Source organism: Pogona vitticeps, chromosome 1 (assembly GCF_051106095.1).
Source record: "Pogona vitticeps strain Pit_001003342236 chromosome 1, PviZW2.1, whole genome shotgun sequence".
In the NCBI taxonomy this organism is placed as follows: Eukaryota; Metazoa; Chordata; class Lepidosauria; order Squamata; family Agamidae; genus Pogona; species Pogona vitticeps.
In genome coordinates, this window is record NC_135783.1 from 175,358,606 (window position 1) to 175,382,770 (window position 24,165).

General features: G+C 40.1%; 2 protein-coding genes across 7 annotated transcripts in view; one reads left to right on the forward strand and one right to left on the reverse strand.

The window, feature by feature from the left end:
- The window catches only part of IKZF2 (IKAROS family zinc finger 2), a 141,351-nt gene that overhangs the window by 15,433 nt on the left and 101,753 nt on the right, over positions 1-24,165 (forward strand). The window lies entirely within an intron of this gene.
- The window catches only part of LOC144586116 (uncharacterized), a 63,468-nt gene continuing 63,297 nt past the window's right edge, over positions 23,995-24,165 (reverse strand). The window contains exon 3 of the mRNA XM_078383842.1: positions 23,995-24,018. Coding sequence (XP_078239968.1) covers positions 23,995-24,018 — 24 coding nt within the window. The remainder of the gene's footprint in view (positions 24,019-24,165) is intronic.

Sequence of the window (24,165 nt, forward strand, 5' to 3'; positions counted from 1 at the left end):
TTTAGTGGTATGTATTTTTGAAACATTTTGCTAGTCACCTTACGTCCTTTGTGTTAGGAGAAGAATGCAATTTAAACGAAATAAATAAAAACAAAAGATAAATACACACACAAATGGTTGTTGTGGGTTTTCCGGGCTCTTTGGCCGTGTTCTGAAGGTTGTTCTTCCTAACGTTTCACCAGTCTCTGTGGACGGCATCTTCAGAGGACAGCACAGAGTCCTCTGAAGATGCCGGCCACAGAGACTGGCGAAACGTTAGGAAGAACAACCTTCAGAACACGGCCAAAGAGCCCGGAAAACCCACAACCACCATTAGATTCCGGCCATGAAAGCCTTCGCGAATATACACACAGATGTTTGTGTCTCAAAGTGGTGCTTTAGGCAAAACCGCAACAAACATGAGAAAGCAATTAGAACAGTCCAATAGAAGAGAAAGCGCGTGAAAACGAAGACAGAGCTGCTGAACCTTTGATAGGTATATATTGGAAGAGGGAATTTCAGCAGTTGTGGCTTGCAGATGACACAACTACCAAACAAATTAATTAAATTAAAGAGGGAAATTCTTTCCCTCCCATTCTTGGCTACTGATTCTTGCAAATAAGTAAACTCTATAAAGCCCTTTGAGTACAGTACTTCCCATGTGTCACTTGCTTAGATATTAAACCGCTCCTCTCTCTCCTTGAAGGTTACAGTGAAGGTGGAGTTCTGTGGTACGATTACATTCACATTAATGGGTTTTGGGGGAGATTGCCTTGTAATAAAGCACAGGGCCTGTCACACCCTCCCCCCCCCCCCCCCGTACCTCCATGTAACAGTCATCCTGTTAGTTTCAGACACACCCTGCTAAATCACCCAGAGTAATACCACATAGTGGCTGTTCATTCAGCTGTTTGAACAAGCTTGTTTTGGTGTTTTCCAGCCAAACCTGTTGTAAAGGGGACAGTCACTATTTCTCCCTATGTCTGCAGTGAGGAGCAAAGTGTCTGAAGGCAGGAACTATGTGGAGGTGGTATATGACAATTTACCTGCATAAGGAACTTAAGATAAAATAAGCTCTTTATTGTAATTTACATGAATGACACCACAACATGAATGGGACAGTTGTGTGAATAAATGAAAGATCAAGAGATCTTGTGTCTAGCTTGGTCTTTTAATGGCTAGTGTCACGTGGAACTCCTTGATGTTCTGGGGTGCAGTGGTCTTGAACCCAGATCAGACAAAAGCACAACAGATGTGGGAAGGTCTTCATATTGACAGATTTTTGGAAGTTAAAACATTTCCATTTGGGCATGTTTTCTGGAGGTAAGGCAGACTTAAAGGACTGTTGTTATTTTATTGTTACATTGTATTCAGTAATTTATTGGATTGTGATTTGACTTAATTGTGATCATTTTAGTAATTACGCTGTTTTGAATTTTAGCTTGTTAAATTTGTAAGATCATCCTTAGGACCATTTTATAATATAGTCATGTATAATGGTTAAAAATTAAAATATATGACTACATTTAGTCATATTTTATTTAGTAAATGTGAAAGAAGATTTGAGCTTTAGGGAGGTACATATCAAAGTCTTAATAAACAAGATGACCAATTGGTTAAACTTAAATGTGCCTCATGTTTCTCAGATGTCAGAACGTACAGCTTTTTCAGAACACCCAATAAAGTATACAGTGTAATCTTATACTTACCTATTCAGGAAAAATACCATTATGTACAGTTGTCGTTCTGGCACGCTGGTAAGGGTCAGTGGGTGAGAATGAGAAAGATGGAGAGAGAAAATACACAGTCCCACCGCCTACATATTTCCTCCTTTTTTCTTACTAGTATGTCATACAAAATGCTAACAAGACATCTACAAACTATTGGCTTTTACAAGATGAACTTACTAAATTTCTCTGCACCCTTCTTCCCCTTTAAATTGGTCTCTCAAGAGCAGGGCTTCTTATTTGGTTAACAGTTATCTGGAACTGTCTCTCCCTTGCAGGATCATTACACCAGACATGACTCATCTGCAGGCATTTGACATGATTCCACTTCATTTGCATACTGTAATTGTACAGCAATGCTGTAAAACTTGTTTGAGACTATTTCTTCCCTCACACCATAAGTTTGTCAAATTTCATTACTGGGTGTAATGCTTGTTAAATACAGCTTACTAGTAATAGAAGTGAAATTATAGTGTGCATGTGCTCATATATACATGCAAAGAAATATATGGTTGCTCCTTTCTCAGCAGAACACGGTTTTCGGTGTTTTAGAACATGACCCATGAAGCAGCCTGAGTAGAGTAGAAAATTCAGAAGGAGGGGGCTTAATTCTTCTTCTTCCTCTCCCACTGGAGGCTAGACAGTACTCGCTGTGACTATCTTTCCTCACATTGGATGCAGCAGCTCTAAATACAACGATATTGTGCTGTATCCAAACCAGTCTGCCCAGTTCTTCAGCCAGTAACTTCTGCTTCCTGTACTTTTTCTCCCATTGATTTTCCTCCAAACAATAATCGGAGTGTTCCTAGTTTTCTGCGTTTTAGGTTTCATGATTTGGTTTGTCTTTAATCACTTGCTTTAATATTTTGATTGTTGGTCACCCTCTTGGTTTAGAAGTTTGTTTCATTTCAGCAATAAATCCACATTTTGAATGCTTCTATACATTTTTTAAAAATAAATTCCATGATTCTGCGCCATGTAGTGGATGCAGAACTGGACAAAATGCACTCTCAAAGCCAATTTCAAGGTTACCTTCTTCACCAAAAGGAAGCTGTTCTAGGCAATCTCTGTTCTGACTTCTGTTGTGAGGCTGTACTCTCTAAGACACTGGTTCTTAACCTTGGGTTACTCAGGAGTTTTGGACTGCAACTCCCAGAAGCCTTCACCACCAACTACGTATGCTGGCTGGAGTTTCTGGGAGTTGCAGTTCAAAAACATCCGAGTAACAAAGGTTAAGAACCACTGCTCTAAGGGATCATTCCGTTCAGTCTCAGTTGCCCAACATGCTTCATACTTTCATTTGAATCTTTAACTGTTTTTCCTTGGATGTTTGCTTTTTTACTGGTTAGCATGAAGATGGTTTTCATAACACTGATTTTCAGACAGTTCTATTTATTTACTTCATTGACTGTCTTGAGTAGCCTCTCCAGACCATCTGTAATAGACAATTTAATTAATTGCAATGATTTTTTTTAAAAAAGATTTTCTCTAGCATTATATATCTGTAATATTTCTTTAAAAGGTAAAATCCTATTGGTTAGTTATACTGGTGTAAGTACAGTGATCTAAACTGCTCCTGCGATTTGCTGGGAGTTAAAAAGTCAGTGTTTGCATACCTTGTTGCGCACCAGTCATCTGAGTTGGTGAATGACTAGAGAAGGAAGCAGCAACTTGTCAACTAGCAGCAATTTACTGTGCAATTTATATCACAGCTTTTACTTCCAATAGGATTCTGCCTAGAATAGGTATATATATTTTTGCCTAATTACGGCTTTTGGCAATTTAGAACAACAGTAGAACAGTGCAATGGATTCAACAAATTACAATCACAAAATAAAGGTAGTCTAGCAACCTGACTAAACATTGCAAATTTTATTTCTCATCCTAATTGTGATTTAAAACAAAGAGCTCTCTCCTTCTCCTTGAGGAAGGATTTGCACAGTTGGGGGGCTGCTACAGAATGCTGTCTTTGGTACGGGGCTCTAATGAAGACAGCAAATTGTAGCCCAATTCTTGGTGCAGCATCAGCATTACTTATATTCTGTTGCCCACTTATTATTATTTTTTTTAAGAGAGAGAGGCTTGAAATCAGAGGCGGTAATTTTACAGTTCACAGATTTCAAGAATTTAGGCCAACTCCTGGAGTTTCCTCCATCACATTTCCAGAAAGGATATAATACCTCCACAAGCCCAGGAGGGGGTCTTGATCCTTATCTATTACAAGGTGTGCCCCTCTGTCTCTTGTTTTACTCCAGAACAGCAGGGAAACCAATCACTTCTGGTTTGTCAAAAGGGGCCAGGTGCAGTTTGCAAGGGGTGTGTGTGTGTGTGTTGAATATGGATTAACTGTCCAGTTGCCAATGCCTGGAAACATTGCATTGATCAATGGGCAGACTTCCCTTCTTTAAACATGAATTTAGAACTACTGAATTAAGGTTGAGTTCTAAGCACATTACCTGGAAGGAATTCCATTCAGCTCAGTAGGATTTTCTTCTGTTGAAATGTGCATGGGATCACACTGTATGGGAGCAGTTATAAGGTATAAATATACTGGATTTACTTCTTAGTGCGCATAGGTAGGACTGGTAAAAAATTAAAAAACAGGAGTAAATAGCAGTTCAAGTACCTGTTCATGGTTCATAAATTCCATATAAATATCAATAAAAAAACCAACAACAAACTGTAATGACAAGGCTTTAGTGTGGTGAAGAGGGAGGGAACCAATAAGCTGGTTAATGCGAGACACCCATTTATCCATTCCTCACTGGTTAATTTTATTTATATACTGCCTCTCTCTAAATAAAGGGCCAACTAAAGTTTCAAAAGTCATACAGGTAAAATATAATTAATTGCAACAATAAAAAATAATGACAATGTTATCTGCTAATAGAATCATTTCTAACTTAAAGAAACTCTGTGGCCAAAATCCTGTTGCTTAGCATAGTAGATCACATTGGAGTGCGCCTAGTGAATCAATGGGGATTTAATGAGTCAGCACCTCCGTACGTTCCATTGATTCAAACCATCATGCTCTAGCGTGACCTATAATATTTGATTTTTATTTTGGTAGATTAGTGTTATGGTCCTATAGGTAGGACAATTTCTCTTTTTTCTTTCGGATTTGAATGTATATTGGAGATTTCCAGTCTGTGGCCATTGCTTTGTTTTCCATATGTGTTGGTGCATTCTTACCAGGATTTTGATAGATTCTCATTCTCTGTAGCTTGGAATAGTTGTGTTGGTCTACTCTTGATTACTTATGTTGTTTCACCAGTTTTGAGAGCAACTTTTTAGATTTGCGAATTTTTCATCAAATTATTTGTATCTGAATAGTTCTGCCATCCTTGCAACTCTTCTGTGCAATTATACTGTTTACTTCTCTCTACTCTGTCTTGATCAGATCATACATTTCTCCATTGATCATTCACCATCCCTAATTTTGGTTCACATTTCTTTTCTGTTTCTTGGATCTTATGGAAGACACCTCTTGTTTTTCCTTTGTGTGTGTTTGTAATAATTATTGTACTAGTTCTCTTATAAGTAACTGAAAATATACATTTAAGTCTCCAGTCCTATTTCTGTCACCTTTTACTTTCTGTCTTTACCAATTTTATTTTGGTTCTGTTGTTAACAATTTTCCAAATAGTTCCTTGAAAGATTCCAGTTTCTTTCCAAGTTCTGTACTACATAGTGTGTGACTGTAATGCAAACTGGATGTAACTAAGATATGTATTAGTGTGGCCAAATCAGCTCCAGGGGTTAACTGTGTAAATGCCCTCCTGGCTGCCACCCTGGACTGAGTGTTCATTCAGTTCACGGTTGAATAGTGAGATTCCCCTTAACATGCTTCTCATTCTCCCAGCTTGAGTCTCTCTTCCTCTGTTGTGATCTTGGCATTTTGGAAAATATAAAATGGAAGTTCTGTTTTGAGAAAGTGCAGTGGTTCCCTGTGTGATGTGGCACTTTGGGGTGCCAAGAAACCCATCCGGGGCACCATATAATCTGCGGAGTACTACTCAGCCTGGACTTCCCCACTCTCTTCTCTCACCCAAAGTATATTGGGGGAGCCGTGGCCAGTAAGTCAAGGGAGCCAGAAGTTGAAAAGTTTGGATATCACTTCTAGTGGTATCTGGAAGGTGTCCTGCAGCAATATTGCATACACCAATGGGGAATGGAAAATGGAAACTGTAGTGGTGTGACTATAGTTGTAATGGCCCCAGAGTACATTTTCTAGGAAAATATACATCAATATACAAACTATAATGCAGTTCTGAAAGTAATAATTTATAGATTCATTAGAATTGTGAACATTTCTAGAAATCCAGATCAAAAAACTCAGCAGGTTCAACATTTATCCTATATTCTTTCCTTGTTCTTAGAAACTTGTTACTCTTAAAGTTGTCTTTGTTACTTTCTGTATATGTCAATAATTGAAGTTACAAGTTGTCCTAAACATGTAGTGGCACCTGACACAACAAACAGCACTTAGACCATCTGTGCTGGATGACCTGAAGATGCAAGAGTGATGGGAAAGTACAGGGCTTTATTTTTTGCTAACATTAATTTGTCCCAGCATAAGCCTTAATATAGGTTCTAGCATATGTCTCTAGCCTGTATCGTGGACCTTTCTCCACTAGTGCAGTATTGTTTCTTGCTGCATAAATGTCATGGGTTTCATAAAAAAAAATTGAAAATGTGAAACTCTTGAACCAAGAACCAGAGATGAGTAATGCTTGCAGGGTTCTGAGAGGCTTCTGAGATCCTCAGAGTTTCTACAAAAATGAGATTCATATAATGCCTTAATTATTTAAACAGGTCATATGAGAAAAATGTTGAAGGCTCTTCATAGGCTGAAATCCAGTAGTAAGTCACAAATAGAGTAGGCCTGTTGCTCCAGGAATGTACAGCTCCTCCTTAGGTTCCATTGATTCAATGGACCTACTCAAGCTGCAATTTACTATTGGATTTCAGCCGCAATCTAATAATTCCTGGAAATGTACAAAGCTGAATAACGTGGTCAGGACTGCATGTTTAAATGAAAAGTTTAGTAAGGTAAGTTGCAGTTGCCTCATATGAAGCCCTATTGAACTCAGTGGGTTTATTTCTAACCTCTTAGTAGACATATATAAAAGTGCACTGCCAACATTGTGGAACAGTATAAAACGTGACATTGTATCTGTCCCTTCATCATTGTGGTCTATCCCATTTGGTAGGGTCCTCTAACCCTCAGTGTAGTATGTGGTATTTTAGGAGGACTTCTAAGAGATGACAGGGCATAGAAATCTCTGTCCAGTAGTCCAATTGCTTGCACCTAAATCAGGACACAATTCAGTGACTTTAGGCTGTAGGACAGAGAAGAACAAGGAGACAGAGGAAAACATAATGGCAGGGACTCAACGTCTCTTAATTTTTTAAATTAACTCAGTTCAAACATAGACCTCCTAGGAAAACAAAAATGCACTAGTAGAAAAATATACCGGTAGATTTGCATTTCTGCACTTGTTCAGTTTTACTCTGTGTTGCTGCTCTGCATTTTAGACTCCATAGACTCAGCAATGGAACTTTGCAGGAAGTAGCTGAAAAATGGTCTGGTGTTTGCAAAATCAAACTTCAGAGCTCTAAATGCCTTCATCCTTATGACCTCTAATCATATGTTCTCTTTATGGACTTCTCATTTTCCACACCTCTCCTCCTCCACCAGCATCCCTATCTTTATCATCATCTGCTAAAGTTGTAATGTTGATGTGAAAATTGTTCAGGCACTTGAGCAATTTTTAATACATAAAGTAAGCAAATTTAGATATTTTTGTATTGACTTGTATAATTTATGATATATGTGGAATGCGGGTTGCAGAATACTGTAGGGCAAGATTCTGATTAGGCTGTCATCAAGTTGTTTACATCAGTTCTCAGAGCACCTTTGATAAAGAAAACTGCCTGCTACAGAGACTGCATCACTGGTTCACAAATGTCAACACTGATAAATATCTACTGTAGAGGATTTGTGTGGGAGTAATAATTCAGTAATAAAATAGGTCAAATTAATTTTATTGCTTAAGGGGATCTCTTACAATAACTATTTTCTGATGCTATCTGTGGCACTTTCTTCAGCATTACAGGGTAGGTAGAACTGGGATGAGGTTAAAAATTTCAAGTTTTAAATAAGCTGTTGTAGCAAGGTGTTGATTGGCTAATGATTCAAATCAACTTTATCTTCAGTATAGTGTCAGAGGCTCTAGATGCTTTCTTTGCTGCCATTTTGCCCTGAAAGGCAAATGAAAGTAGCATTACTGTGACATGCTAAGGATCTGAGAAGAATCTTTGGGTTGAAGAGAACATCTTGTAGCCAAGAAGAGAAAATGTCTGTATGGGTTGAGATATTTTCCCTGGTCTTTTGGTTCTATGCATTTCTTCTTCTTTCTACTTTCTTTGACTGACATTCTGCTTTTTCCATGCCTCAAGATTACAGAATGAACAAAAGGAAAATATAAAAACAATCCATTTATTTTTAGAAGGAGATGGACGGACAATATTCGGTTCAAGATACTACACCTTTACAATGGTGTCGGTTTTTTTTTTTTGAAGATCTGTCTGATGGAGCATATTCCTATTCTCCAGTTGCAGTGCCCCTACATGTTGAAATTAATGGGGGCACTTCCAGCAAGCTTGTAAATGGCATTGGGTACTAGCCCTACTAGCCCAATGCATTCATGTGTCGCACAGTGTAGGCTCTTATATTTATTACACTTCCAAAAGTAAACTATGCATATATAGCCTTTAATTCCACCAAAGGAGCCTGAGAACTGTTATTTGAGGGTAGGCAGGCAAACAAAGCATAAAATGCCTGCACATTTGTGGCTACTAATTGTAAAAGATTTGGTAGTTCTTCCAAAAGATGCTGTGGGCAAGTCTCCAGGGTAAGGAAGCTCCAGAACTGTGGAATAATAATGAATAATGTATTTATTGATCTTCATGACCTTGTCCCAGTTTGGAAGATAAAAGGAAAACATCAGAGCCCTAATTTGTCAGCGAGCCACTTGCGGCAGGAGTGGCCAAATGAACCAGAGAGCTTTTGTCCATGTTCTGTTGTGTCATCTGAAGATGGGTTTTTTTCTTTCTCTTCCCTGGTTTATTTCTCTCTCAACAAACCAGAGAAACAAATAAGATCTGGATTCTTTTTCTGGTTTGTTGAGGGAGGACAGAAAGCTGTCCCATTTGAGTGAACCAAGCCACAGAATGAAGATCTGTTGTTTGTTCACTTGCTTCCATTGCAAACAGGAGTAACTGGGCTGCGCTCGCATACTGATTATAATGGATAAGCTGGTGTCCCTGCACACCCCAGGCTTACTGAGTCATCCAAACTGGCCTTTTGTCTAAGGGCATAATCTTCCGCACCAGACTCTCCAGGGCTCAGCCCTCTCATTTGTGTCCTGTCCTAGAGTCAAGTATGAAACACTGGATGAAAGGATTACTGAGCAGGAAGGGAGTACAGTTTTGTCAACGACAGAAAGCCACCCCACACCAGGACTGGCAGAAAGAGCTGCCAGAGAGAGCCTGGTGCCTAGGCATCACTGGAAGTATAAGCACTTGGACTGTTCAAAGGTGGTTCCATATTTTTTTTATAAAGTGCCCTGGACAAGTTCTTTGGGCCTGTCATTTTCGCATGAATTAATTAATTTGTTTGTTTGTTTATTTATTTATTTGATTTTTTATACCACCCATCTGGCAGCCAAGGCCACTCTGGGCGGTTTACAAGAACCAAGCAGTAACAATAACATAACCACAAAACATAACATTCATAAATTATAGAAGTGCAAAACAAAAATACCATAAAATAAAACAAGAAACGTCATAAAATGAAGTAACATAAAAACATGATGGTAGTTTAGATGTTACGTTTTTGGAAGCACTATTGCATCAGGATGTTATTTGATCTGGGAAGGCCTGTCTAAATAACCAGGTTTTTAGTAGTTTTTAACAGGGGCCCAGTGAAGTGGCCAGGCGGAGGCTACTCCACAATTGCTGAGCTACCGCTGAGAAGGCCCAATTTCTGATGGTCATTTTCCAGGCCTCTCTCAGGGTCAAGACTCTCAGCCGCCCTGCCTGAGATGATCTTACTGGATGGGCAGACCTAACCGGAAGAAGGTGTTTGGCCAGATATTGAGGACCCAAACTGTTGAGGGCCATATAGGTTAACACCTCCACCTTGAAGCTGGAACAGAAGCAAACAGGTAACCAGTGCAAGGCAGCCCTGTTGGGGGAGATATCTTGGCATTGTCTAACCTCACTCAATAGTCTGGCTGCCAAGTTCTGGACCTGTTGAAGTCTCTGTAGCAGCCCCAAGGGCAGCTCCACGTGGAGGGCATTGCAGTAATTTAATCTCGAGACTACCAATGCATGAACCAACTTGATGAGGGACCTGGTGTCAACGTAGGGACTCAGTTGGGCAATCCGCTTTAGGTGGAAGTAGGCAAAATGGACGACAAACGAAACATGGGATTCCATTGATAGTGCTGGGTCCAAATGTATGCCAAGGTTGCACACCTCATCCTTCATGGGAAGAGTGGTTCCCCAAAAGAAAGGGAAGCACCCAGACCACAGACACCAGGGGCTCCCACCCACAGGATTTCCATCTTGTCCGGTTTTAGCCTCAATTTGCTTTCCCTAATCCATCCCAGCACTGCATCCAAGCAGCATTCAAGGGATGGGACAGCATCCACTGCAGAAGGGTGGAAGGAGAGATAGCGCTGGGTGTCATCCGCATATTGGTGACACGAAGCTCCAAAACTCCTGATGACCTCCCCCCAGTGGCCTCATACAGATATTAAATAGCATTGGGTGGATGATTGACCCCTGCGGAACTCCACAATTGAGAATCCATGGAGCGGACAGCATCTCCCCAATTTGTACTTTCTAAGGATGGTTCTCCAGGAAGGACCGGAGCCAGTTGTAAAGGCCTGACCACTGATCGCCAAACAAAAGGGCCTCCCCAGGAGGATACCGTGGTCAATGGTATCAAAAGCCTTTGACAGGTTGAGGAGGACCAACAAGGATATTTTGCCCTTATCAGCCTCCCTCAGAAGGTCATCTTGCACGGTGACCAGTGCCATTTCCGTGCTATGCTGCAAACTGAACCTGCCCTGGAACGGATCAAGGGCATTGGTTTCCCCCAGGAGAGCCCGAAGCTGATCGGCCACTACCAGCTTGCTAATGAAGGGGATATTGGCAACTGGGCAGTAGTTATGAACATCGTCAGCCACCAGGTTGGGCTTTTTCCAAGCTGACTTAATGAGCATCCCCTCAAGGAGAGACCCATTAATAATGGCAGCTGCCCAGTCAGTTGTTAACAGTCTGGCCGCTTTCAAGACCCAATTTGATTTCTGTCCTACCCAATAGCTTGAGAAAAACACAGGCTATCGTTAAATCCTTAATATGTAAGTATTCAATAAAGTACAAGATAAAACCTAGTGGGATTAAGAACAGCTAAGGATAAATCCAAAATAGAAGTGGCAATGGTGAAAAAAAATCTAAACAAACATGAACACATTGATAATTCATCAAAATTCTGAAAAATATAAACCTGGCATTGAAATGAACACAAGGTAAAAGCCAGGGGAACCTCTTACTGGAGGGCATTTTGCCGGTCAGGACCAAATTAAGTGACACTGAGGAAAACTTTTTATGGCTGGGGATTGTCTTACATAATGTTAGCAGAGTTTTGGTGCTTATTCACCAATCTTGTCACTATATAATTGTTTGGTAATTGAGGGGGAAAAACACCCTCCAATGATGCTATGTGCCATTGTAATACTTTTAGGTTCTGTGAGGCTGTTTGCTTACTATTGATGAATCATGCAAACACAGTTTCACAAAATAAGTCACTTGCTATTTACGTTCATATAACAGGCAACATGAGTAATTTGTGTATCGAAGTCCTTGGTAACAACAATACAGAAGTTGCTTGTAAAATTTGCAAAGTTCAAGTGTCCCTTTGATTTAAAAGTCAGACAAAAATCCAAGGTATCTTCCTGAACTGGGTTGGGTATCCATAACACAGGAAAATTTTCAAAAACTTAGACCAAGTAGGCAAGGGTTTTAGCAGTCCCAAGTAGCAACAGCAGTTCTGGCCTCTTCAATTCTCCTGCTCTTCTTGATTCAAAAATTTGTTATTTATATCCCTGTTCTTTCTTATTCCTACCCATTTCTAATATTTTATAGGGGTTACACCACCAGGTCCCTTCTGATGTGTAGTGACTATACGAGTTACTGACTTCCAAACTGGCCTATCATTAACAGCTCTGTTCAGATCTTGCAAACGAACAGCATCTTATGTCAGGTTGTTCTCTCTTCCAACTGCCCTCCCCAAGCAATATTGACTTTTCCAGTGTTCAAGATGGTCCACAAGATGCTCTTTTTTGCTCACTCCCATTCAAATTTGTTTAAAAGAGCCCTGAAAGTTACTTTGTGTTTGGGTGAGAAGTGGTTAACTGAATTTAAAAAAAGGAGTCCGCTTCTGAGTTTTTCTTTTGTGTGGTGTCACTTTGTGACTTGTAGGGAGCAGAACAGGGTATCCTGTAGACCATCTCGACTGCTGCCATTGGTGATGTCAACATTCAGGCTGCCTTTTGCTATAAAAGATGTGGGGGAAAAGAAACAAACAAGCAGCCCTTCTTGTGGGACCCTGTACTCAGGTGCTTTTATGTAAATGCACGAAGTGTCTGAGCAAAGATGGGAGAGCTGCAACATTTGGTGGCTAGAGATAACATTGATATAGTTGCCATAACGGAAACCTGGTGGAATTCAGAGAACGAGTGGGATACGCAAACCCAGGCTATAAATTCTATAGGAGGGATAGGGAGGGGCATGTTGGAGGTGGGGTGGACATCTGTGTCAAAGAAGGAGTAGAATCCAGCACAATGGAGATGGATGGCAAGTCTGACTCCATCATAGAATCAAGATGGGTTAAACTACCAGGTCCAAGGAGTTATGTGATAGTGTGTGTGTGGGGGGAGGTTTGCTGTTATCTTCCAGATCAGAAATGTGAGGGGGACCTTGAAATGAGGAGACAACTCAGGGAGGTGTCCAAGAGGGACAGGATTGTAATCATGGGGGACGTCAGTTATCCTCACATCGGCTGGGCCAATGCATGCTCAGGTCAAGAAAGAGAGACCGGGTTTCTTGACATGCTAAGTGACTGTGCCTTGGAGCAACTTGCCATGGAGCCCACCCGAGGACAGGCGACTATGGATTTAATACTGTGTGGTACTCAGGACCTGGTTAGGGCCGTGAATGTCACTGAGCCGCTAGGGAATAGTGACCATGCGGCATGTCACAGGGCGGGGGGGGGAGAGTGACAAGCAAATGTGACACAAAAACCCTGGATTTCCAAAGGGCGGACTTCCCTCAGATGAGGAAACTGGTTAGAAATAAGTTGAAAGGGAAGGCAAAAAGAACCCAGTCTCTCCAGAGTGCCTTGGAGCCTGTTTAAAACAACGGTAGTAGAGGCCCAGCGGAAGTGCATACTGTACTGCAAAGGAAGAAGGGCCCAAGTATGTCCAAGAGGGTGCCAGCAGGGTTAACGAGCGGAGTCAGAGAGGCTTTGAAGGGCAAGGAGGGGTCCTTTTGTAAATGGAAATCCTTCCCAAATGAGGAAAATAAAAAGGAACACAAACTCTGGCAAAAGAAATGTTAGAAGATAATATGGAAGGCAAAGAAAGACTTTGAGGAATGTATATAAAGGGGAATCATAAAAGCTTCTTTAAATATGTTAGAAGCATGAAACCTGCCAGAGAAGCGGCTGACTCTCTGGATGATGAGGGAGGTAAAGAGGGGGGTGAAGGGGGACTTGGAGATTGCAGAGAAATCAAATGAATTCTTTATATATGTCTTCACGACAGAATACGGTGGGTAGATTCTGCTACCCGAACAGCCCCTCCTGACTAATGAATTAAATCAGATACAAGTTAAAAGAGAGGATATTTTAGATCTACCCTGTTTCCCTGAAATAAGACCTAACCTGAAAATAAGGCCTAGTATGATTTTTCAGGATGCTCGTAATATAAGCCCTACCCCCAAAATAAGCCCTAGTTAAGTGAAATCCTGCCCTCCACCCTTGTGCAGCAACCAGAAGATGACATGACTGTATTTGAATAAATATAATTATTGTACATGAAAAAAATAAAACATCCCCTGAAAATAAGCCCTACTGCATTTTTGGAGCAAATTTTAATATAAGACCCTGTCTTATTTTCGGGAAACACAGTAATTGATAAATTGAAGATCAATAAGTCACTGGGCCCAAGGGTTATTAAGGAACTGAGAAATTAAGTTGCTGATCTCTTAACTGAAATATACAACTTGTCCCATAAAATGGCCACAGTGCCAGAGGACTGGAGGATAGCACATGTCTCACCAATCTTTTAAAAGGGAAGGAGGGGGGACCTGGGAAACTATAGGCCGGTTAGCCTAACATCTGTCCCAGGGAAGATTGTGGAAAGCCGCATCCAAGATAAAATCTTAGAACACATAGAAGAACAAACCTTGCTGAGGGGAAATCAGCATGGCTTCTGTAAGGGTAAGTCATGCCTCGCAAATCTTTTAGAATTCTTTGAAAAGGTCAGCAGGCATGTGTATGTGGGTGAATCAATGAATACTGTCTGTCTGGATTTTCAGAAGGCGTTTGGACTGAGAATTGGTTGAGAACCAGGAAACACAGAGTAGGTTTCAATGGGCAATTTTCATGATGGAGAGAGGTGAAAAGTGGTGTACCCCAGGGACCAAGTTTGCAGATGACACAAATCTTTTTCCGGGTGGTGAAGACCAGAAGGGATTGTGAAGAGCTCCAGAAGGATCTCATTGGGTCAAAAATTCAAAACTTTATTTATCAGCTGATGGCTTCTGAGCTGTTTGTGACGGATGAGGAAAGAGATCTTGGTGTGCTGGTGGACAGCTCGATGAAAATGTCAACCCAGTGTGCGGCAGCAGTGAAGAAGGCCAATATAGGAATGGGTGGGATGACTAAAGATATTGGAAAGTGGACTTCAAACATTAGTGCCATCCCTGAAAGAGGTGAGGGGGATGGCATGTTGAAATAGGGCCTTCTCGGCTATTCCCTCCCAACTTTGGAATGCCCTCCCTATAGAGAGCCACCTGGCTCCAACACTTTTGGCTTTTCGATGCCAGGCAAAGACCTTTCTGTTTAGCCAGCATTTTAATTAAACGGTATTCTCTAGCTGGCCACATGAGCAGCAGGACTTATTAATATTAATGTTTTAAGAATTGTTTTAATATAGGATATTTTATATTGTCTATTTTAATGTTTTTAATGTTTTTAAGTTTTAATATTGTTGTACGCCGCCCAGAAGCCACTGGTAATGGTGCGGCTAAAAAATATTGTAAATAAATAAGTTGAGTAGAAACCAATCTTGAATTGTGGGGCAACACTAGATGTCAAAGTAGGGCCTGCTCTATTTAAGGTGCAGTTATTAATTCTACTTATTGTCTTTCTATAATAATAATAATAATAATAATAATAATAATAATAATAATAATAATAATAATAATAATAATAATAATAATAATAATAACAAAGAAGAAGAAGAAGAAGAAGAAGAAGAAGAAGAAGAAGAAGAGAAGAAGAAGAATTCTACAGTTAAACGAAAAGATACACTTGGATGGATGGCATAAGAAAATTAAAATTTCTAGAGAACAGCCGAGAAACAAAAGTAAAAGGAGATGTAAGTAGGTTCAGAATCCTGAATACGGCTTTTCAGAGTCTGTCACGTAGAGAGAAAGAGAACAATTACTATAGCTAGTGTAAAGAAATAGAAAAAAAAACCAAAAATAAAATAGGAGAAATAAGAGAGGGGAAATTTAAGCCTAGTTTAGGAACATTGAATGACTAACAGGGAAGCACACTATCTGGCCAGGATAAAATAAATAAAAGGTGGAAACAGCATACTGAAGACCTATACAGAAGAGATAAAGGAACAACAGACTCCTTTGAAAGGGAATCCTATGATGAAGAACCTGCAATTCTAAAAAGTGAAGTGAAAGTTAATTTGGAAGTACTTGGAAGAAATAAATCAGCAGGGGTACATGGGGCACTAATAGAATTAGTACAAGCCACAGAGACTGAATCTGTCAAAATCTTAAGAAGAATATGCTAACAAATATGAAAAACAAAACAATGCCCCCCGACTGGAAATGTTCAATATATGTTCCAGTCCCCAAGAAACGAAATGCCAAGGAGTGCAGTAACAATGGGACCCAATTTCCTCTAATTTCCTATGCAAGCAAAGTGCTCTAATATGCAAGCAAAGTGATGCTCAGTACATTTCAACAAAGACTTTTATATGTCATGAGAAGTGTCAAATGTTCAAGCTGGATTCTGTAAAGGAAGAGGCACTTAGATATTGCAAATATCCACTGGCTACGAGAGCACACCAAGGAATGCCAAAAGAAGACCAGTCTATGTTTAATGGACTGCAGCAATGGCTCCCAACTTTAGATCCCCAGATGTTCTTGAACTAAAACTCCCAGAAGCCTTCACCACTAGCTGTGCTGGCCAGGATTCCTGTGAGCTGTAGTCCAAGAACATCTTGGGACCCAAGGCTGGGAACCACTGGACTAAGCAAATCCTTTGACTGTGTGGATCATGATAAACTATAGGTTGTTCTGAAAGAAATGGGTGCCCTTTATGTGTACCCCTGCTGATTTATTTCTTCCAAGTACTTCCAAATTATAATAATGATAATAATAAATCCCAGTTACCTCTTGATCGTGTAACTTTAATACAAAGATATATGTTTCAGCCTTTTACTTATACCGTAATGGCTTATATTTTAAAGCATTTCTACAATGTGGTTGGGACAGGAGAAGAGGGGGAAAGGAGCCATTTCCCGGCATATAGTAATAAGGTGTTCCTCCCCCGCTTCACTCAGGATGCTCGACACACTGAGAGAGGTTTGTAATTATGATCCCAAGATTGATGCTTTTGGTGGGAGTGTAAATTTTGTCCAGTAGTAATCCATTAAGAAATCAATAATCTTCCTATCCTGAAAGTCAGATTCTGCTCTTCCGTATGCAAGAGCAACAAGGGCTTTGGATTTTTCTTTTTTTTTTTTTTCCCCGAATCCTTAGGTCAGTATCTTTGGTTTTGTCAAAGGAGGATCTCAGAGCAGTTACATGCTGGTTGCAAAATCAGGCATGTGACCATTTGCATAAAGGGCAAATAGGTAGTGCTAGGAAATCATTGTGCAGCCTTTGCACACCGAATTGTTCACAAAGAGTATTTTGGCATACTCGTAAGGGATTGTCAGGCTAGTATAGCTCAGTGGGTTTGGAACACGTGGCTGTGGAACATAGGGGCTGGGAATTTGCCTTTTCCCTGTGCCTCTTGGGAGAAGGGCCAAGGAAGATCACCCAGAGTGTGTGTGTGGCTGATGGCGTTCTTTGTTGTGCCACCGGTTGGCTTCCAGAGTACGACCAGGAGGAAGGACTGGTAACCTTCTTCTGAATACTTCATACCTAAGAAATTCCTAGAGGATCTCCTTAATTTAAAAATCATTTGATGGCACACAATTTGTTATTAAGGGATTTCCATGAGAAACAAATTTTGAAAGTATAGGGTCAATAATGAAAATGCTCACCCCCGTTCCCTGTTAATCTTGCTCTTTTTGCATGTATGACAGTGTTCGGTGGGCCTTGAACACTGACCTTAATGCATAGGCAGACTCAAAAATGAGGAGACAGTTCTTCAGACTGCTAAATGCGAAGTATTTATGGTTTTATAAGCTAAAACTGACATTTAAAAATGATCCTATAACGAACAGGGCACCACTGGTAAAGAAGGTGTGTGAGTTGTTCTCTTGATGCTATGTTCCAGACCAATTGTAGTGGCAGAAACTATCTTTAAAAGCACCCCAACCAGAGGTAACTGAAGCATATATATCATCATGGAAATTTTCGCTTTCTCCAACTAAGATTCCAGCTGGCAAGCCAGCTGAGGCTGATAAAAGCCCTCCTGGTGCTACTTCTGCTTCCATTGATAGTGTCAGATTTAGCAGCATCCTGAAACTGCACACTTGACTCTTGCCGCGTGCTGCAAACCTCCATTGTAATCAGCAGATTTCCCTGCTTTCAGTATCTCCATCTTGCTTCATTTTAGCCTGCTTGCCCTCCAGGCGGAACAGTACCCAAAGAAGAACAAGTTATTCCATCCACTGAGGGAGAAAATCTTGCCTTCCTTGGCAGAATCTGTCCATCTGTCCATCTGTCTATCTGCTTGCCTGCCTGCCAATCTATCAGTAATGAGTAGCAGCATACTACCCTTTCACAGTACCTCATAGGAAGCTTGTCCTATGAGACATAAAAACTGCATGACCTCTAAACTACTGACATTACTCTAGCCCCTCCAAAGTACTAACCCTAGTGATTTCATGTAGAAGCTGGAAACCATGGTCCAAAGTATCTTAAAGCTGAAACCTCTTCACCCATATATCCTCCCCATGAATATCGCTGTGATTCTTCCAAGACTTTCATTTTGCAATGTTTTTCCTTTAGAGGGATGGAGAGTGCAGCTCATAGTCCCTCTGGGAGATTGGGGTTTCAAACAGTCATACGCTAGAATATCCCCCAAAATGCATTCCTCATCCACCTGCAGGTCCTGTCTTTCCCTTTGGTCTACCACTTTTGTGTTGCATGCTAACTTGCTCTGTTCTATTCATTTATTACACTTGTACTCCATATTTCCACTAAAAGATAACATTTAAGGTCCTTGCAAATAATGCACCTCAGGAAAGTCCACTACAAGTGACAGATCACCACAGACTCAAACTACCAAGGAGTGTTATGAAGTTCTTTAGTGCTCTGAAGTCATAGTTCCGAGTGTTGTACCTTTGACCTTGACATTTTTGGTGAGGCAACCAGGAAAGCATTCAGGCTTCAGACTTCCTGACCTGATAAGTAGGTCCATGGTACAGGGAAGATGGGGTGAAGGGAGTCTTCTTGTCTGGCAGTTCATCATCATTGCCAATGACAAATGCTCAATCACTTTATTATTTCTCCTTCTACCTCATTATTTCTCCTTTTTAAAAAATTCTTCCAGCAATGCTGTTGTTACGCAAGCTGAGTGAAAGCTTTTCAGGGGAAAAGAGTATATACTCCAGACATTTTTTCTATATATCATTGTCACTTAGTTCTCTACCATTCCAGGAATCAACCCTTTTCTGCTGCTGCTGCTGCTAAGATACCTAGAAATTAATTGTGTGTTAAAATAGGGAATTTTGTTCATGCCCAGGCTTTTATATGTACTTGTGAAAGGAGATATTTATAGACCAACATCCCTTATGCACATTTTGATGAAATAATCAAGACTAGATTGATAATTTTATTTGGAAAAAGAAGACTAAAGACATATGTAGGCCTAGAAGAGGAATTGATCAGAAATCCATTAAGGATTTAATAGCATATTTAATGGAAAATACCTTTAAGTCCCTTTGGAGGGCTGTGGAATATAGAAGTAAATATTTGCATCTCAATATGCAGCTTTTGACACAGTTTGATTCTTTCATGAACACCATCCATTTTGAGCAATAAATCATATAGGATCATATGTGAAGCTTTTAGTGTAATTTTAGTCTTGGAAATACTCAAATAGTTTAATGGAGAATCTCTGAATCAGAAATGATGTCGATGTATCATGCTAGTTTGTCAATTAACATTAAGCCAGAGTTTCCTGGTTCAGATGTAACAGGGAACTGTGACTTAACACAAGCAGGATCTCTGTGCCAAACATTGGTAACATGCAGTAAAAGGAGGGGAGGGAATGGGTGGCACGAGGGAGAAGCAGATATCCATAGTGCTTGTTTATGGCGTGAAAAATCACAGTTTGTGAAGCCATGATACACCCTATGTGGCAGATTCTCCCCTAGCAAGCTGGCAAGAGCTCTTGTAATGTGGGGAGGTGTAGTTCACTGACAACATTGCACTTTATTTTCTGGCCTCCTTTGGGGCATGGGCAGCTAATGTACTGAGGAGGAAGAGGCAAACAGTTCGGTAGAAACATCTCTTTGTGCATTGTGCTTAGTACATGTGTGAGAATGTTGCAAGTTATACCTTGGAATTTAATGAAATTTAGAAGAATGGTAGATCAGTCCATTTACACTAAAATTCTGAGGATTGTTTTTCAAAATATCAGTCGCTAATCTTGTTACAAATAATGAGATTTATGCATGTAACACCCATTTCAAAACATACCCTCAAATGTCACAACATTTTAAAACTCATGTTTAAATTTGGACAGCATTCTTTTATGTCCATGACTTATTTATTTCCCAAGTGCTTTAATTTATTCTGATGTTTGGAATTAACCTTAATTTGAAAGAGTGGTAGATGCTGTAAAATTGTATTCCTGAGAAAAGCAGGCTCTAACTGTAGGGAAACTAGAAACCTCTCAAAAGGTTTTGTTTGATTGTAGACATTTTAGGAGGAATCCAAGACAAACCTGCCTGGGAGCAAGATATAATGAATGCTGTGGAATGTATTTCTGAGTACACATATATAGGCTTGTACTCTTCTTTGGCATACTTTGTTCTGCAAAAGGCACGGTTTGTGCAAAAACACTTGCATGTATTCTTTACTGGAAAAAAGACGCGAAATGCCCAAAATGCATAGACACAGACTTGCTTGTTTTATATGTGTGTAACTTTTAAACATTTTAATATTTTGGGTTTAAAAAAATGATGGAGGGCTGTAAAAATATGTACACGCTCTGTTTGGTCCCCGAAGCTGGAGGGACCCCACCCACTCCCCCTTCTAGCAAAGACGATAAACTGGTGTGATGATTGTGGGGGTTTATGTTGTGCAGCTTCTGAGACCACTCTTGTTGCTACTAGTGGAAGGAAAACAACCCTTTTGATGCAGCTGGGTAAAGTTTTCTCCTTCACCCCCAGTTCAACACATCCTTGATCTCAGTGGGCACCATACTTGTGTACCAGGATGTTTGTGTGTAAGGTTCTATGTGTGCATTATGTATGAGACTCCAGGTAGGACCTCTGGCCCCCGACACCGAATGTGTTCCTTTAGGGACACACGAACTGAACAAATGAACCCCGGAAAAGAAGCCTGCTGCTCTGCCAATCTGTAATGCTTGGCCAAAATCAAGAGAGGCATCTCAGTATAATGTCTGTGTGGTGGTGGGAGGTGGAGGCAGGTGAGGAACACTGTGGTTTCTTTCACACATTACTGCTTTTTTATATGGAAAAAATGGTTAGGAAATACAAGTGCCCCATAATGGTGTGTGAATTGTGAAATGACTCATGTGACTTTCCTCCAAACTCACAGATACATAAATTAGACAGTTGGTAAGAATGACTGTTTACTGTACTGGTGCAGCATCGGGGGGGGGGGAATACACCCATAAGCTAAACTTCACATTAAGGTTCATCATATCTTCTGGTGTAGGATGCAACTCCTTAGAACAGTGGTCCCCAACCTTGGGCCTCCAGATGTTCTTGGACTACAACTCCCAGAAGCCTTCACCACCACCTCTGCTGGCCAGGATTTCTGGGAGTTGAAGTCCAAGAACATCTGGAGGCCCAAGGTTGGAGACCCCTGCCTTAGAAGGATAGGCACCTTCCTGCATGGCTGAACTGGGTTCAGGATGCCTATGGAATGGTTTGAAACAAACAGGGCTGTTCCAGGAGCTGGAGGTTAACAGGCGTTCTCCTTCCATGGCTGCAATAAGTGAGAAATGACACAACCTCTGGCATTTATGAGCGTCTGAGGTTTTTATAACAGTTGCTTCATTCAATGTAACTTTTTTTTTAAAAAAAGTAATGCATTACTGAAACTATATAGTGAGAGGTTAGGATGTTGTAAGCCTTAAGGCTGTAGATAAAGCTAGTGAAAGTCAAAGAATTTGTGCATATAATCCAAGGCATGAAGAAACAGTAGATCTTCTGTAGAAAATGGCAAATTGAAATGGCGCAAGCTCACACTGGTATTATTTTTCTGCAACAAGTTTTATTTGAAAGAACGGCATGTTTTTCAGATGGTCCAAAGGAGGAAGAAAAGCCAGAATGAATCTGCCCTTTTTCCTGCACCTTGGAGCAATTTAGATCAGCATAAACTGGATGCAACGTGAAGGCAGGTGGAGAAGAAAGCAACCACATTTGTTTGTGAACTTTTCCATGATCGTAGCATTAGAATAGTGCTGTACAGAGTATTATAGGGTAGTGAAGAAAACAGAGAAGCTGGTATTTTTGAGGAATAAAGACTATGGGCTAAATCCAGTTGTTAGTCCTAACCAAAGTAATTTCAATAAATGAGTGGGATTTCTATAAGCCTTGACTTAATAGGCCTTATTCAGTGAGTTTACTCCTATAGGGATTAGCAGCTGGGTTTAGCCCTGGATACATTCGTCTTGGTTGCCAATAATATTATTTTGTAGGCACAGTTTTTCATAGCAAAACAATATCTTGGTTTTTTTACTTTTTATGCCCAGTCTTTATCATTTTCCTGTACGATATTCTCTTTTTGCTTTGTTGTTACTGAAGAGTTTCATATTATTTGCAGCTAAGTATAGCATCAAAACATAACACTGTATGATAGTATCTCTGTAGTGGGGTGCTCAGGTGAGAAATCCAAGACAGCTGCACAATGTTGGTGCAACGTTCTTTCAGGGAAGAAAGTTGGTGCAGTCTTGGGACTACAGCAGTGAAGAGTGCTACCTCTTGCTATGGTTGCTTGTTGAAGGTGTCTGTCTCTATTTTGAAAACTTGACATACTGAGGACAGCTAATCTCCAGTGCCCTTTCCTACAGATTGGATGATCCAATACATTGTCTCAAACTCTCTGGTGGGTACATTTAATCTGGGCAAGAGGAGGCTAACTGGATCTCGCACTAGAGTTCTACTGTCAACATAAATTTCTGTCCGTCTGTCTTTCTGTCCCATCTGTTAGGACTCTTGGGTCTTAAAGCAGGCGGTCACTGCTGGGACTCTAAATTCTTAAACACAACTTTTTTTACTCGAGAAGATGTTCAAATTACTATGTTTTGCTCCTCTATAGCATTTTGTAAGGAACAGGCAGAAAGCAGAATGGGGTTGCTGGCAAAAGATGGCATATGCCACTCACTGTTAAATTGGAGGATCTCAAGAAGAGTGATCGCTTGATAGACTGCTGCTAGATTGTGTTCCCTGAATAGATATGGGGACTGAGCTGGTTATGTGGGTTTGTTGCATCGTCTGCTCTCTCTGAGATAATTAAAGAGATAGATAGATAGATAGATAGATAGAGAGAGAGAGAGAGAGAGAGAGAGAGTTGTTTGATCTCTTAGTGTAGCATGAGTAACTGTTTAGTAGGCTATATGTAAGCTAGGGCAGGTCTACTACAACAGGTTTGTGGGGATTTTTTTTAAATGCAGAAAAATAAATGGATATACATTTAACATCAGAAATGGCAATATTCTGGTACCAGTGGAAAAACATCTTGACATCCCAGGAGGACCAGAAAATGGTCATTCTTTTTTGAAAGGAGCTTTAAAAAGAAACTCTAATATGGTGTTGCTGATAACAGTGTAGCGAGGCTGTTTCAGCTTGAATAGAGACAATTGTGTTTTTTTTTTTGTTCTCTTATAATTTTCAGTTAATATAGAACATTTAGCATGATTATCAATTAATCAAAAACAAATGTTGTCAATTATCACCTTGCTTATTTTGTTACAGATATAATAGTTCCTGCCTGTATATAATTACAAGGCATGTAAAATGCTTATAAGTTGTGAGACTATTTCTTTCTCTTTTTTTCTTTACAGTCATCTTTGCTTTAATTTTTTTAAATAAATACTTTGGGGGCATGCGTGACAGTGCATTTAGACTATTTAAGGAGGTTGAAGCCGCTGGTCTAGCTGCCTTAGGTCCTTTTAAGGAGAAAGGTGGAATAGAAAGAAAGTAAGTGGAGTGGAAAGGAACTGTACTGGATTTTATTGACAAAAAAGTTTTAAGGATTGCAATTTTGAACTTGTGAAAGTTGTATCAATAGTTGTTGGCTGAAAACATTGATAGAGGTTTGGCGTATATACTTGTGAAACATCCCATGGCATAGCTACTGAAATATGCCATGTAACTGGTATTTGTAGAACAGGGAAATGTAATTTTACTCACAGACATTGTGGAATTGAACACAAAATAAAAGTAAATAAAAGAGAATTTTCATTCTAGGTCACTAAGCTGGTTGACTGGTTTCCGGAACCTACGTTTCTGGTTACCACAAATAATTACAGTTTTTACACTTCCTTATTCTTGTTTTCCTAGAAATAAGGGGAAAGTATACAGGGGGAATATCTTGATTAGTCCTGAGGAACTTGACATGTTTAAGGTAAACATCTACAGTTGTATTTGCCTTAGAGATGCAAATAACATGGCTTCTCCATTTTGCTTTATTTATGTAAAACAAA